This window comes from Cynara cardunculus (assembly GCF_001531365.2).
Source record: "Cynara cardunculus var. scolymus isolate 2C chromosome LG 1, CcrdV1, whole genome shotgun sequence".
Taxonomy (NCBI): Eukaryota; Viridiplantae; Streptophyta; class Magnoliopsida; order Asterales; family Asteraceae; genus Cynara; species Cynara cardunculus.
This window is the reverse complement of record NC_037528.1, coordinates 13055256-13066630: the sequence shown is the minus strand read 5'-3', so window position 1 is coordinate 13066630 and position 11375 is coordinate 13055256. Positions and strand designations below refer to the sequence as shown.

Here is an 11375-nt window from a genome sequence, read left to right as displayed (position 1 = left end):
TTGTAGATCATTCTTGATGCTTATGTATGAAGTTTGTATTGTAGATCATTCTTGATGCTTATGTATGAAGTTTGTAGATCGTTTAATGGAGTCAGATGTTTCTTGGTGTGCTTATGTATGATGCTTATGTATGAAGTTTGTATTGGATTCACTCAGTTTCTGTTGGATCTTTTTGGTGATATAAACCTAATCATGGATTATGTTATGAATCTCCCCTTAAAAACTTTTAGTTTTGTCCTTTTTTGTTTTCGTGTAGATTGAAGAGTTCGGCCAGAATAGACGAGAGTGAGATGTATACTCTTGATGGTATACGAAGTTCTTTAATTCGACAAGAGGATAGCATTATATTCAGCCTTGTGGAAAGAGCTCAGTATTGTTACAATGAGGACACCTATGACCCCAAAGCTTTCTTCATGGACGGCTTTCAGGGTTCGTTGGTTGAGTTTATGGTCCAAGAAACCGAAAAGATTCATGCCAAGGTAAAATCAAGTTCAATCTGAAGCTGATAATACATAAATTAAGTCAATGGTTACATAAACTTGGTGATTGGTTTTTGAAACAGGTTGGAAGATACAAGAACCCTGATGAACATCCTTTTTTCCCATCCAACTTGCCTGAACCTATGTTGCCTCCTTTGCATTACCCACAAGTAAGATGATAGCTTTACCCGTTCTTATGTATTATTGTGTTTGGATCAATCGATGTATTTTGATAGGATTTGAATATATCTTAAAATTGACGATGGTATATTTTGGTTAAAACGAATTGCTAGTTTATAATTCAGATGTAAACTTTGTAATGATGATAAACAAACATATAAAATTGTGTAAATGTATATAAATTCAACGTTATAATATTTTGAAGGGTAAAATAGACAATTATACAGATTTATGCATCTACCAGTTTTAAAAAACAAACAGTTTTGTTGATCATGTTTTCAGACTTCAGCACCACCTCTTATCAATCAGAAGTGAAATAAAACTTCAGACTTAGTGCTTCTTAAAGAACAAACAACACCTAAGTTTGATACATGTCGGTGTATGGACCAACATTGGGAGAAATGAGATGCTTAAATGCTTCTCATCATCGTGCGATGATGTTAGAACTTGTTTCCCTCCTCGAATACGTCTTTAAAATCGCTTGAAATCAATGAACTTGATATGCCATACAGGTGTTGCATCCTAGTGCAGATCTAATCAACATCAACAGCAAAATATGGGATATGTATTTCAAGAATCTTCTCCCTCGTCTGGTCAAGAAAGGAAATGATGGTAATTGTGGATCAGCAGCAACCTGTGACTCCATCTGTTTGCAGGTAAGACATCTTAACCGATGCAAATTTTCATCTTTGCCCATGTGGAGGAACTCAAACTCAAAAGCTGTGCATTTATTTTGAATACCCAATGACGATAAAAATGCACTCTTTAATTTCTTGAAACTGTATTCACGCAGGTCCTCTCTAAACGAATCCACTATGGTAAATTTGTAGCAGAAGCAAAGTTTCGAGCTTCACCAGATGATTATGAAGCTGCTATTAGAGCACAAGTAACGATTCTCTCATCTGTCAACAATTTTCTTTCCGTTTAATCACTTTTTGGCAAGCGTTGTATGGGAAATGCTTTCAAATTTGTATAATCTTCCGACTTCCTAATGGTTTTACAACGGTGCAGGATAGGGGAAAACTGATGGATTTGTTGACATATCCGGCTGTGGAGGAAGCGATCAAGAAAAGAGTGGAAACAAAAACAAAGACTTATGGGCAAGTGGTCGATGTTGGGTCCATGGAAGTCGAACCGGAGCCAGTGTACAAAATAAAACCAAGCTTAGTTGCTGATCTTTATGGGATTTGGATCATGCCCTTGACTAAGGAAGTTCAGGTCGAGTATTTGTTAAGAAGACTTGATTGATTCAATAATACTTGTCTGATATGTTGAATAATGTTTCGTGGAAGACTTGATTTAATGTCGTGTGGGTCCACTGAACGATCGGATTACTTTATGTCACGTGTAGGGATAAAGCTTCTACATATAGATTTTCGTTTTTTTGTTGTATAAGTATTATGTAAATGTTTAAGTTAAGATTTAAGGTTTGAGATTTGTTGTTTTTGAAATAAATGGAAGTTTGTATATCTTGATGTTGAACTTAACTTGTACAATCGGTTATTGTTACAGAATAATTGTTTTTATGTTGTCGATTTTTTAAGTTTAACTGTAGAATTCTTTTCCATAAATAGTAATTTGAGTAAAATGTTCTACTTGTGGTAAACACTTGATTTGTGGTATAATGATTCTCTCATTTCACCCTATTTTAATTATCAATTTCAATTTCATTTTCATTTTAGTCCCTATAGTTTGTTAAAAGTTACGATTTTTGTCTTTATGGTTTTTGAGTTTATGTTTGTAATTTATTGTTATTTTAGTTCTTATGATCTACAATTTATTGTTTTTTCAATCCCTGTAATTTACAATTCTTTACTGTCTCTTTCCCTTGAAAATAAAAATGAAAATGAAAATAAAAATGATAATAATTTCTAAACAACAGGGACGAAAATTGTAATTCGCTCTAATGTTTTGTTCTTTGTCTTTATTGTCCATAAACCACAAATGGTGAGATGGAGAAACGAAGACGATGGTAATGGCGGCTAATATCGAACGCAGAGAAAAGGGGTGATCAAGAGAGAAGGATGCTACATTCCATCTTCTTCTCTCCCATCTCCGATCATCTCGCCATTCCCAGATGGCAAAACCACTCATCCGTGGAATTACTATTGGAATTGGACGAGGCAGAATTAAACCACCTTTCCTTTTCCCGAAATAGGGTTTGTTGTTTGGGGTTTGTCTCAATTCTTTGCAAATATCTTCATCTCTTACCCTCCTTATTCAAAGGTCGATTTCCTTCCCTTTCACCAGGTTCAGACCCGATTCTCCCTTCTGGGTGTATCTGGATCTCCCCAAAATCTGTCGATTCGTTTGACGGGTTTTGGGGGGTCAATGTAAATGGGTTGCATCAGCTCTAAACATGTTGCTAAATCTTCTATTTCCCCTCTTCATGATTCTTCCCTCACCTTTACGGATGATGCCAAAGCCTCCAGACGTTCTTTGAACTCGTCTACATTTCGTAATCGTAATTACAATCACGATCATAATTATGGGTTATCGGCGAATATCAAAGAGGAAACAGAAGACGATGACAAGATCATTATCGACAGCAAAAGGAGTAATCTTGTCGTGGATGATGGAGGTCTCGAATCTGTGAATAACAATAAGCACTCCAAAAGGCCTGCATTTACGTTTAATATAAGATTTGGAAGATCGACAGTAGCTGAACATGTTGCCGCGGGTTGGCCCGCCTGGCTTATTGCCGTCGCCGGTGAAGCCATTGATGGTTGGACCCCACTAAAATGGGAAAACTTCGAGAGGTTCGAAAAGGTAAACCATCCATTTCTTTCCAATTGCATAATATTTCTTACAATATATTCAACGGGCACCGATCATTTCATATTCTTTCTTGTGTAAGATTGGACGAGGAACATACAGCAGTGTGTACCGTGCACGCGATCTCAGAACGGGTAGAATGATGGCACTGAAGAAAGTGCGATTTGATAATTCCAATCCCGAAAGCGTGAGTTTTATGGCTCGAGAAATTACAATTCTTCGAAAGTTAGATCATCCAAACATCGTGAAACTGGAGGGGATAATTACGTCCCGTGTGTCAAGTAGCATTTACCTTGTTTTTGAGTATATGGAACATGATCTTGCCGGACTTCTATCGTCCCCCAACATCAGGTTCAGCGAGTCCCAGGTTTGCCATGATCACCTCGTTAAACCTTCTGTCGCACAGAAAGTAATCATAGAATGTTGTTTGAAAGAATTTGTTGGGTGCAGATCAAATGCTATATGCGGCAGTTGCTGAAGGGACTTGCTCACTGCCATTCGCGAGGAGTTCTTCATCGAGACATCAAAACATCAAACATTTTGGTGAATAATGAAGGACAAGTGAAGATAGCAGATTTTGGTCTCGCAAATCTCCTTGCATCAAAGAGCAGGCAACCATTGACGAATCGTGTAGTGACAATGTGGTATCGACCTCCTGAGCTCCTCTTAGGATCTACAGATTATGGGACATATGTAGATATGTGGAGTGTGGGCTGTGTTTTTGCTGAACTTTTTAAGGGTAGGCCCATCCTCAAAGGGAGAACAGAGGTAAAAGAACACTACAAAATCTCTACTTTATACTTAGATTTAGAAGCTGGTTGTTTGGCTTTTGTTTAGTTCTTAGTCGAACCACATTTGCAGGTAGAGCAATTGCATAAAATATTTATGCTTTGCGGCACTCCCCCGGATGAGTACTGGACGGACCCGGCACTTCCTCTGGCTACAATGTTTAAACCACAGCATGCTTATGATAGCTCTCTTAAGGAAAAATTTGAAGAACTCCCGAAAAGTGCCGTGAGCCTAATCCAGACTCTCCTTTCAATAGAACCTGACAAGCGTGGGACTGCTGCATCTGCTCTTGAATCGGAGGTAACACTTGCAAACCTTGCATTCTCAATCGATTCTGGACTTCTCATATCACGAATTAAGAAAGATTTAGATTTTTCTAACGAGGTGTGTTGATGTTTTGTTGAACTTTAGTATTTCAAGACAAAACCTTATGCTTGTGACCCTGCAAGCTTGCCAAAATACCCACCCAGCAAAGAGATGGATGCAAAGTTTCAAGAGGAACACAGGTGAGTTTTCTTTTTCTTTGCATACAGCCGGGTGAATCTTACCCATATCATGACCAAAAAAATGGAAGCTTTCTGTGCTGTGTACGGAATGTTTAATGTCTTATATAAGAATCAAGAACTGAAGATCACTTGGAATTTTTGATATAGATATAATATGACTTGAAAAACTGATAAATTTCAGGAAGAAGGCTGGTGTCAGACTTAGGGTATCTGGGGCTTCCAGAAGTCTGAGAAGAGGCCAAAAGACTATGCAAGAACAAACTACTTTCTATAAAGTTTCGACAGAGGTTTCTTTCTCACCATTCTTGGTTCTTGTGTTCATTGCTTTGAGTTGTTGACGGTTAGTATCTAAAATGAGTTTATTTTTGGTATGAAGAGTCAGGCACGTCGAAATGCTTATTTTTATGGGGCTAACGGATCAGTTGACACAAAAGCGTCATACGACACAGTATCGGATGTTTCCCAAGCCACAGAAGCATCTCAAGCTGACACGGTTTGTACGTTGCCTGCACAAACTACCACATCAAGTGGGTGGTCAACAAAAAGGCGAAAACATGTCAGCTTTGTGACCCCAACAAGTCAAGATGTCCATTCGATAGAGCCAAGACAGGCACCATTAATGCCTGAAAGTGAAAATTTCAGGAGCAGGGCACAAAGTGGGTTGAGAAGAGCGAATTATGCATACGAGTCTCAAGATTTATCATCTGTAAGTCATCTTAGATTAAAATGAAAGATCAAAAGCAACCCTTTTCGACCCTATTAAGAAAGATTGAATCTTTTGGGGATATATGTTGTTTGAAATGTAGCAGCAGCATCACGAAGAAGAAAGGGTAGAATACTCGGAATGGCATAGAACCAATGTGAGGCAAGAAGGTTACAGTCGCAATGGCGTTCCTCGATCACGATTTTCAAGAGGTACTAGCAGCAATGTTGTTATGTAAATATAGTTCTACTTTTCCACCTTCATTTTGTGGGTCTGTTTGTTGAAGCAAGAAGAGAAAAGAAAATAAAAGGCAAAAGTTTGATAGTTGATGTGATTGTTGGTGGTATAGATGCAGAATGAAGAGAGGCAAATGGAGGTCCAACAGAGCCTGGTGATTGATTGATTGATTCTTTTTGAAGAATGAAGGGAGAAGATGAAGAAGGAGAAGAGAGAAATGGAATTGAAAAGCAACATGCATGAGAGAAATGAATACAAAACACAAGTAAAGGCTTGTAATCTTTAAGAGGGTTGATGAAAACAAACATAAAAAATCCATCTTATCAACCCCTAATTAACTCTGATTGATTTGTAAATGTTCATCTTCTGTTCCATTCCTTTTAACCTTTTTCTTTTAATACAGAACTCCATTCTAAATAACAAAAAGACTTGGTTGTTTATATAATTTCGTTAGCGCTTAGTACAAATGCGTGCCAATTTTTAGACTAACAAGAATTCACCCTAACGCAAGTGGTTGTCTTATTGAATCCTCTTCCAATATCGTCATCAACTGAAAAGGGTTTTTTAATTAAAAAAAGGGTAATACATCTGATAAATATATATTAAAGAACGGAAAAAATAACGTTTTAATGCATTCTAACACATTCATAGTTGATTGGTCAAATAATACCCTCCCCTACATTACAGCATACTCATTTTGGATTATTTTTTTGACACATTAATCTCATTGTAGTGGCTTATTTTGTTATTTACCAAAAAAAAGTGTTCATCCCTTAAACCTAAATGTAATAACATTTCTAAATCATGGAATAAATTGTACTTTTTTTAAACTAATTTAGCAATATGTACACTTTCTATCCCCTAACTTTTTTTTCGTTGCAATCCAACTATCATTACTACAAAACACATGGGAATGAGTGCTTATTGACAAACCATCTTCAAAGGCAAAAAAAAACCCCTCCTAAACATCGTACAACAATACGTGTAAATCTAGAGTTTAGTGGGTAATGTCATTTATAAAACCTTTTGGTTTTGAATTTTAGGTAATCACGGATACCCGAATCGAATCGAACCGAATGTTTATATAATAATTAAGTATTTATTAACCCAAAGTTAATTGTTTAAAGTCTTTTACATTTTGATATCAATAATTGTGATGGATGGTTAAATTTGATGGTATGAAGTCGTAAAAGAGTTAATATTAACCGAAAAATGGATGGTTTTAAATAATTAAACTTAATTTAATTTGTAACACTTTGATTATATTCATTTATTTGTTGTGCAATTATTTTAAATGTTATATTTTGGTACCATTTTTATATTGTAAATGATATTTTTTTTTTTATAAATTCGTGTAACCTTGAACCAAACCGCGAGTAGCCACCTTATTCAGTTTGGTTTCGATTCAGGGTAGCCAGGTATTCGCCTCATTCACATTTTCCCTACTAACCGAACTGAACCGTGAACACCCCTACCAAAAAACGCTTGAAAGTAAAAGATCGCTTAAAAACAGATCATGATTCATGCACAAGTGAGTGAACTTTTTCTGGTATTTACTCTGTGTATTCCCATTAGTACATCAATTAGAGGAAACATGATTCTTGCTTGTATATATTTGTCTGTCGAATAACAAAGAGCAGAAAATGAAGAATCTTCATGAATGGGTAACAATGGAGGGTATTTGTCCATGATTCACAAAGTCAATCTTGTTCAATCTCAAACAGCAAAGCACTTTCTCAGGCAATTCTTCAGCCTTCTGTGCCTGTTTCATCACCCTCCATTACTACTTCCCTGCAATCTGTTTCTAAACATTCAAATCAAAAATTCACAATTATTACCTGAATGGTTAGGCCCAGATTCAGAATCCCATTTCTCAGCCGTTCACGAAATGCTTCTAATCCCTTCCTTGCTATGTAACTAAACCGATGAATGTCCAAATCGATTTCAAAGTAATTTGATCCCTGCACTCAGATTAAGAACAAAGATTATGTCCCATTAACAATGGAGAAAAAAAAAAGAAGCTCGAAAGGTGGTGGGTACCTGATAAAAGTTGTGTTGAGGTCGTGAAAGAACGGGTTTTTCATTGTAAGCATGCAATAGCTTCCTTTCGGTGCTACTGGAAACAAGTTCTTCAGGGTTCAACACACCCACCATGATCTTCAGCCTTTCTCTGAAAGCCACAACAGATTCTTTCGCGAATCCCTTCACCTTTTCCATATCATCGTCGATTAAACTCTGCAATGAAGCTTGAAAAATGTAATCTTGAAAGTTCATCTTTTAAAATAGCACATGAAAGAATCATGCGTTCATTATTTACCTTGATGCTCTCTTGAAACCGAGAAGATACATCTTTCTCGCATGTTTCAGAGAGTTTGAAATATAGCACAAGACTCAAACCCTCACCATCACTATCACCATTGAACATAGCAGTAGGATAAGTAGGCAACTGTCAGAAAACGTAAACAAGTTTACATTATATAACTTTTGTCTCATCGAACCATATTAACATCCAAGAAAATGAATACTGAACCGTGAAAAAGATAATCTTGAACCTGAATATTGACGATGAGAAGAGATGGAATTTTTCCGTCACCTTTGACGGAAGGAAGCTCGAGATGTTGGCCAATGTGGTTAACTTTTCTTGGGCATGTAAAGAGATCAACTCCTATTGGCGTGTAAGGACAATAACTTGGAGCAGGCGATTTTGTTTTATATCTGCAAGTTAATTTCTTATTTGATTAAATACTTATTTCTGCATAACTTTTATATTTTAAATGTGCACAAAGTTGATGGCATACTTAAAAAAGTTGTCATCTCGAAGTGTGAAACTCGACGGGTCAATAGCAGACCAACATCCTGGGCGCGGCTTCTCATCTGTACAACGCGGAATCAAGAGTCCTGGTCGGGGACGATATAAATATTTTCTTGCAGAACCTGCAGAAACAAAAAAAGGTGCTTGATTTGTATTGTAGCTTCATAGTTTATGCGATTTCACAAAACAATTACTGTTATACTTCCATAAAACTTCAAACTTAAATCCTTTCACAAACAGATATAAAGAGCAAATTGAACTTACAGATTTCACTAGTTTCTTCTCTATCAAGTGACGTTCTCTTGAACGAAAGTCTGATAACTGCTGATTTCCTTATCTGAATCTGTGGACCTGAATTCGACGTGGCATTGATCTTATCATTGGAATTAACACAAAAGGAATAACTGAAGTATATCACACTTCGATTCTTGAAAGAAGTTATCTTTAATGCCATTAAAGCTTACTGTATTCAATGGTACTTACACTTGTTTTCAGCAATGCACGATGATGTCTCATACTGAAGCACTTGTCCACTTGATGAATTACGAAAACCATCTGTGAAAATTAATTTTAACAGACAAAGTATGGATAAATATAAATTTCTTTTGAAGCATTTGAGTTCCTAAGCATACTCTCTCTGTCCCATAGAAATTGCAACTTTGACAACTAGACTTTCCTATTTGCCCTATGACATCGCTAAGAAAATTGATGTTACTGATTTGGGCATTTAAGACATTTTAGAAATAATCACATACTTCAACTATATGCCATGCGTCCATGGGACAAAGGGAATGCTTATATTATTCAGAAAGGATGTTTATGTTCATTACCCTCATGAACGCTAACGAAATCATCATCAGACTCAGATTCATCGATTTTACTGAGTGAGTCAAACCATGATTCTTCTCGGCAAATCACTGCAAGGCAAAGTGTCATTTTAACATTGTGAAAAAGTGGTCTTATCGGTATGGTACAAACATGGCCAGCCCCTAGAAGTCACATGGAAATGGAGCTTTAACGTTGTAAATTTACAAAAAGAGAACAAGAGGAAGTACCGCTAGCATCAAACTGACTGTGGTGCCATTCCGTCTGAGTGAGATTAAAACTGGAATCAGAAGTTATATTTTTACAAGAGGTGGTGGTACGAACAAAAATGCTTTTTCCTGCATTGCTGTTTCTCTTCATCATTTTCGCATGCTTACGTATCTTTTTGGTATGACGATGCCATGGTTTCCTAGATTTTTTAGCATGGGATGAGACACAACCACCCATTAATCTCTCTTTCTTGAAATAGTAACAAGCAAGTCCCTGATAAATCAAATATATGTTGCAGCTCATGAATGTTAGCACAAGTTTGACAGAACTGTTTGATCAGTTAAACGCCTCAGATACCGTAAACAATGACAAAGGTGGAATCTTAAGAACCCAAATCAATATAAACCAATTTCTTGCAAAAGAGATGGTAGGCAGAGAGGTAATTTTTACTTTAAAGATTTCCATTTTCCAAAATGAAAAATGTTGCATTTCATATAAAACACCGCAATATGAAAGAAATCCCAATAAACATAGAACAAAGGAAGTACCATCTGTGGAAAATGAAGCTAGAGCTAGCATATGGTCAAATTTAGTCATCAGAAGTATACAATTCTTTTAAGTCTGAAGTAAAAAGTGAAGACATTTGACACTCAGAAGTCAAATGCAGGCCCTTTTGGACATCGGTGGTTAAAACGTACTACAACTACTTTCTGGGAAATGGATTGGATGATAAAAGAGAGCATACCTTAGCAAGGATCAAGATTTTGTAATAAAGCCAATATCAAGATAATGAATCCATGAATTCTGTCAGAAATTGCACATTTAAGTAATAATCTTGAATGAAACAAGTAATAATCTTTAAAGCAACCCAAATGGTGAATCTTGTAACACAGCAATGGATCAAACTCAAAAATATTGTACATTTAAGTAATTACAGAAATAGTAGCTTATAAGGATTAACCAGTAATCTTTAAAGTAACCCAAGTCAAATTCTGAAGGAAAATAGAAGCATCCATTGTAACTTCAAGTATAAAACTCAAGAAAACGATCTGCTTTTCGATCATGGAGATCAAAATACCAAATACAATGACAAGAACTCCGATGAGAGATCGATTCTTGCTGTGCCAGAAAATAAGCGAGTCACCAAGAAAGAAACGATATCTGGTGATGGAATTTTAGGAAAGAAAAAGATGAGGAGTACTTGCAACGGTTGATATTTTTCTGATTCTAACCTAAAGATGATAAATTAATTGATTCTCCCAGCAATAAAATTGTAAAGTTATGTCAAATAATTCTATAAATACCCATATGAGAATATTGTGCACTGGAAGCAATTAACATCAAATAATTTCACAAATGGTGACCTTAGCTCAGTGTGAGTTTATTTGTTCTATTTGTCGTATATAAATATTATATACTTCAAAAAGAGCCATCAAATAATTCCTATTAATGACCAGACAAGAAAGTTTAACTAGATAATCTGCCAAATAAAACATATTTAATGATTGAAATTAGATTGAGACCAACAATATGAATATGGGCATGCATCAAAAACTGTTAATATTTACAGAACTTGATGATAAATTTGAAACTATTTGAAGTTCTTCCCGACTGCAGACAGAAGGCCACGAAACACATCTACATCTTTACATAAACAAGTTTGCATTTTTTACCTTCATTTTGATTGGATCTTTCAAGAAAAAACTAGGGTTAGATGCATCAAAACAAAATGGATACTTGATAATATGCATTTCATAACATAAAGAAAGAACTTCCTATAGATACATACATACATACATGTATATATATACATATACAGAGAGAGAGATGAATAGAGAAAGGGACCTGAAAGAGATGAC

The 11375-nt window shown here is 36.0% G+C and overlaps 3 protein-coding genes across 10 annotated transcripts in view; 2 read left to right on the top strand and 1 right to left on the bottom strand.

Moving 5' to 3' along the window:
* LOC112512971 (chorismate mutase 3, chloroplastic-like) overlaps positions 1 to 2187 on the top strand; it is a 3066-nt gene extending 879 nt beyond the window's left edge. For both annotated transcript variants that reach the window (XM_025119103.1, XM_025119098.1), the window contains exons 2-6: positions 257 to 479; positions 563 to 649; positions 1172 to 1315; positions 1453 to 1545; positions 1671 to 2187. In XM_025119103.1, the coding sequence (XP_024974871.1) occupies positions 257 to 479; positions 563 to 649; positions 1172 to 1315; positions 1453 to 1545; positions 1671 to 1907 (784 nt within the window). In that variant the 3' untranslated portion in view covers positions 1908 to 2187. The remainder of the gene's footprint in view (positions 1 to 256; positions 480 to 562; positions 650 to 1171; positions 1316 to 1452; positions 1546 to 1670) is intronic.
* A 463-nt stretch (positions 2188 to 2650) lies between these two features.
* Positions 2651 to 6045, top strand: LOC112513079 (probable serine/threonine-protein kinase At1g54610). Of its 5 annotated transcripts, none has more exons than XR_003069258.1 (10): positions 2651 to 3428; positions 3517 to 3801; positions 3885 to 4202; positions 4296 to 4523; positions 4635 to 4729; positions 4911 to 5016; positions 5106 to 5285; positions 5372 to 5435; positions 5536 to 5644; positions 5782 to 6045. XR_003069258.1 is itself a non-coding variant. In XM_025119206.1 (10 exons), exons 2-10 carry the CDS (start codon positions 2997 to 2999, stop codon positions 5790 to 5792), a joined length of 1914 nt encoding a protein of 637 aa, XP_024974974.1. In that variant the 5' UTR covers positions 2651 to 2818; positions 2910 to 2996; the 3' UTR covers positions 5793 to 6045. The 5 variants fall into 5 exon arrangements, 4 of the variants coding, with proteins under 4 accessions (XP_024974974.1, XP_024974990.1, XP_024974999.1 ...); XM_025119206.1 differs by having other exon boundaries at positions 2651 to 2818; positions 2910 to 3428; positions 5106 to 5435; XM_025119222.1 differs by having other exon boundaries at positions 5112 to 5435.
* Positions 6046 to 7221: 1176 nt separating this feature from the next.
* On the bottom strand, positions 7222 to 11375 carry LOC112524373. Of its 3 annotated transcripts, XM_025134174.1 has the most exons (12): positions 11362 to 11375; positions 10262 to 10320; positions 9537 to 9789; positions 9312 to 9398; positions 8965 to 9036; positions 8746 to 8832; positions 8468 to 8603; positions 8222 to 8384; positions 7987 to 8115; positions 7710 to 7904; positions 7508 to 7630; positions 7222 to 7431 (listed from the first exon to the last, which is right to left on the bottom strand). In XM_025134174.1, exons 3-12 carry the CDS (start codon positions 9751 to 9753, stop codon positions 7324 to 7326), a joined length of 1317 nt encoding a protein of 438 aa, XP_024989942.1. In that variant the 5' UTR covers positions 9754 to 9789; positions 10262 to 10320; positions 11362 to 11375; the 3' UTR covers positions 7222 to 7323. The 3 variants fall into 3 exon arrangements, with proteins under 3 accessions (XP_024989942.1, XP_024989948.1, XP_024989934.1); XM_025134180.1 differs by lacking the exon at positions 11362 to 11375 and having other exon boundaries at positions 9537 to 9715; positions 10262 to 10319; XM_025134166.1 differs by lacking the exon at positions 11362 to 11375 and having other exon boundaries at positions 9537 to 10297.

What these genes read in the sequence shown, in the direction of transcription:
- LOC112513079 (XM_025119206.1), top strand. Translation starts at nt 2,997, where the DNA reads ATGGGTTGCATCAGCTCTAAACATGTTGCTAAATCTTCTATTTCCCCT. An exon ending in CATCTGCTCTTGAATCGGAG is followed by an intron (nt 4,524 to 4,634) that starts GTAACACTTGCA and finishes GTTGAACTTTAG; the next exon opens with TATTTCAAGACAAAACCTTA. An exon ending in TCTATAAAGTTTCGACAGAG is followed by an intron (nt 5,017 to 5,105) that starts GTTTCTTTCTCA and finishes TTTGGTATGAAG; the next exon opens with AGTCAGGCACGTCGAAATGC.
- LOC112524373 (XM_025134166.1), bottom strand. Translation starts at nt 9,819, where the DNA reads ATGAGCTGCAACATATATTTGATTTATCAGGGACTTGCTTGTTACTAT. An exon ending in GGTTTCAAGAGAGCATCAAG is followed by an intron (nt 7,905 to 7,986) that starts GTAAATAATGAA and finishes GCTTCATTGCAG; the next exon opens with AGTTTAATCGACGATGATAT. An exon ending in ATCTGGGCCTAACCATTCAG is followed by an intron (nt 7,432 to 7,507) that starts GTAATAATTGTG and finishes GTGATGAAACAG; the next exon opens with GCACAGAAGGCTGAAGAATT.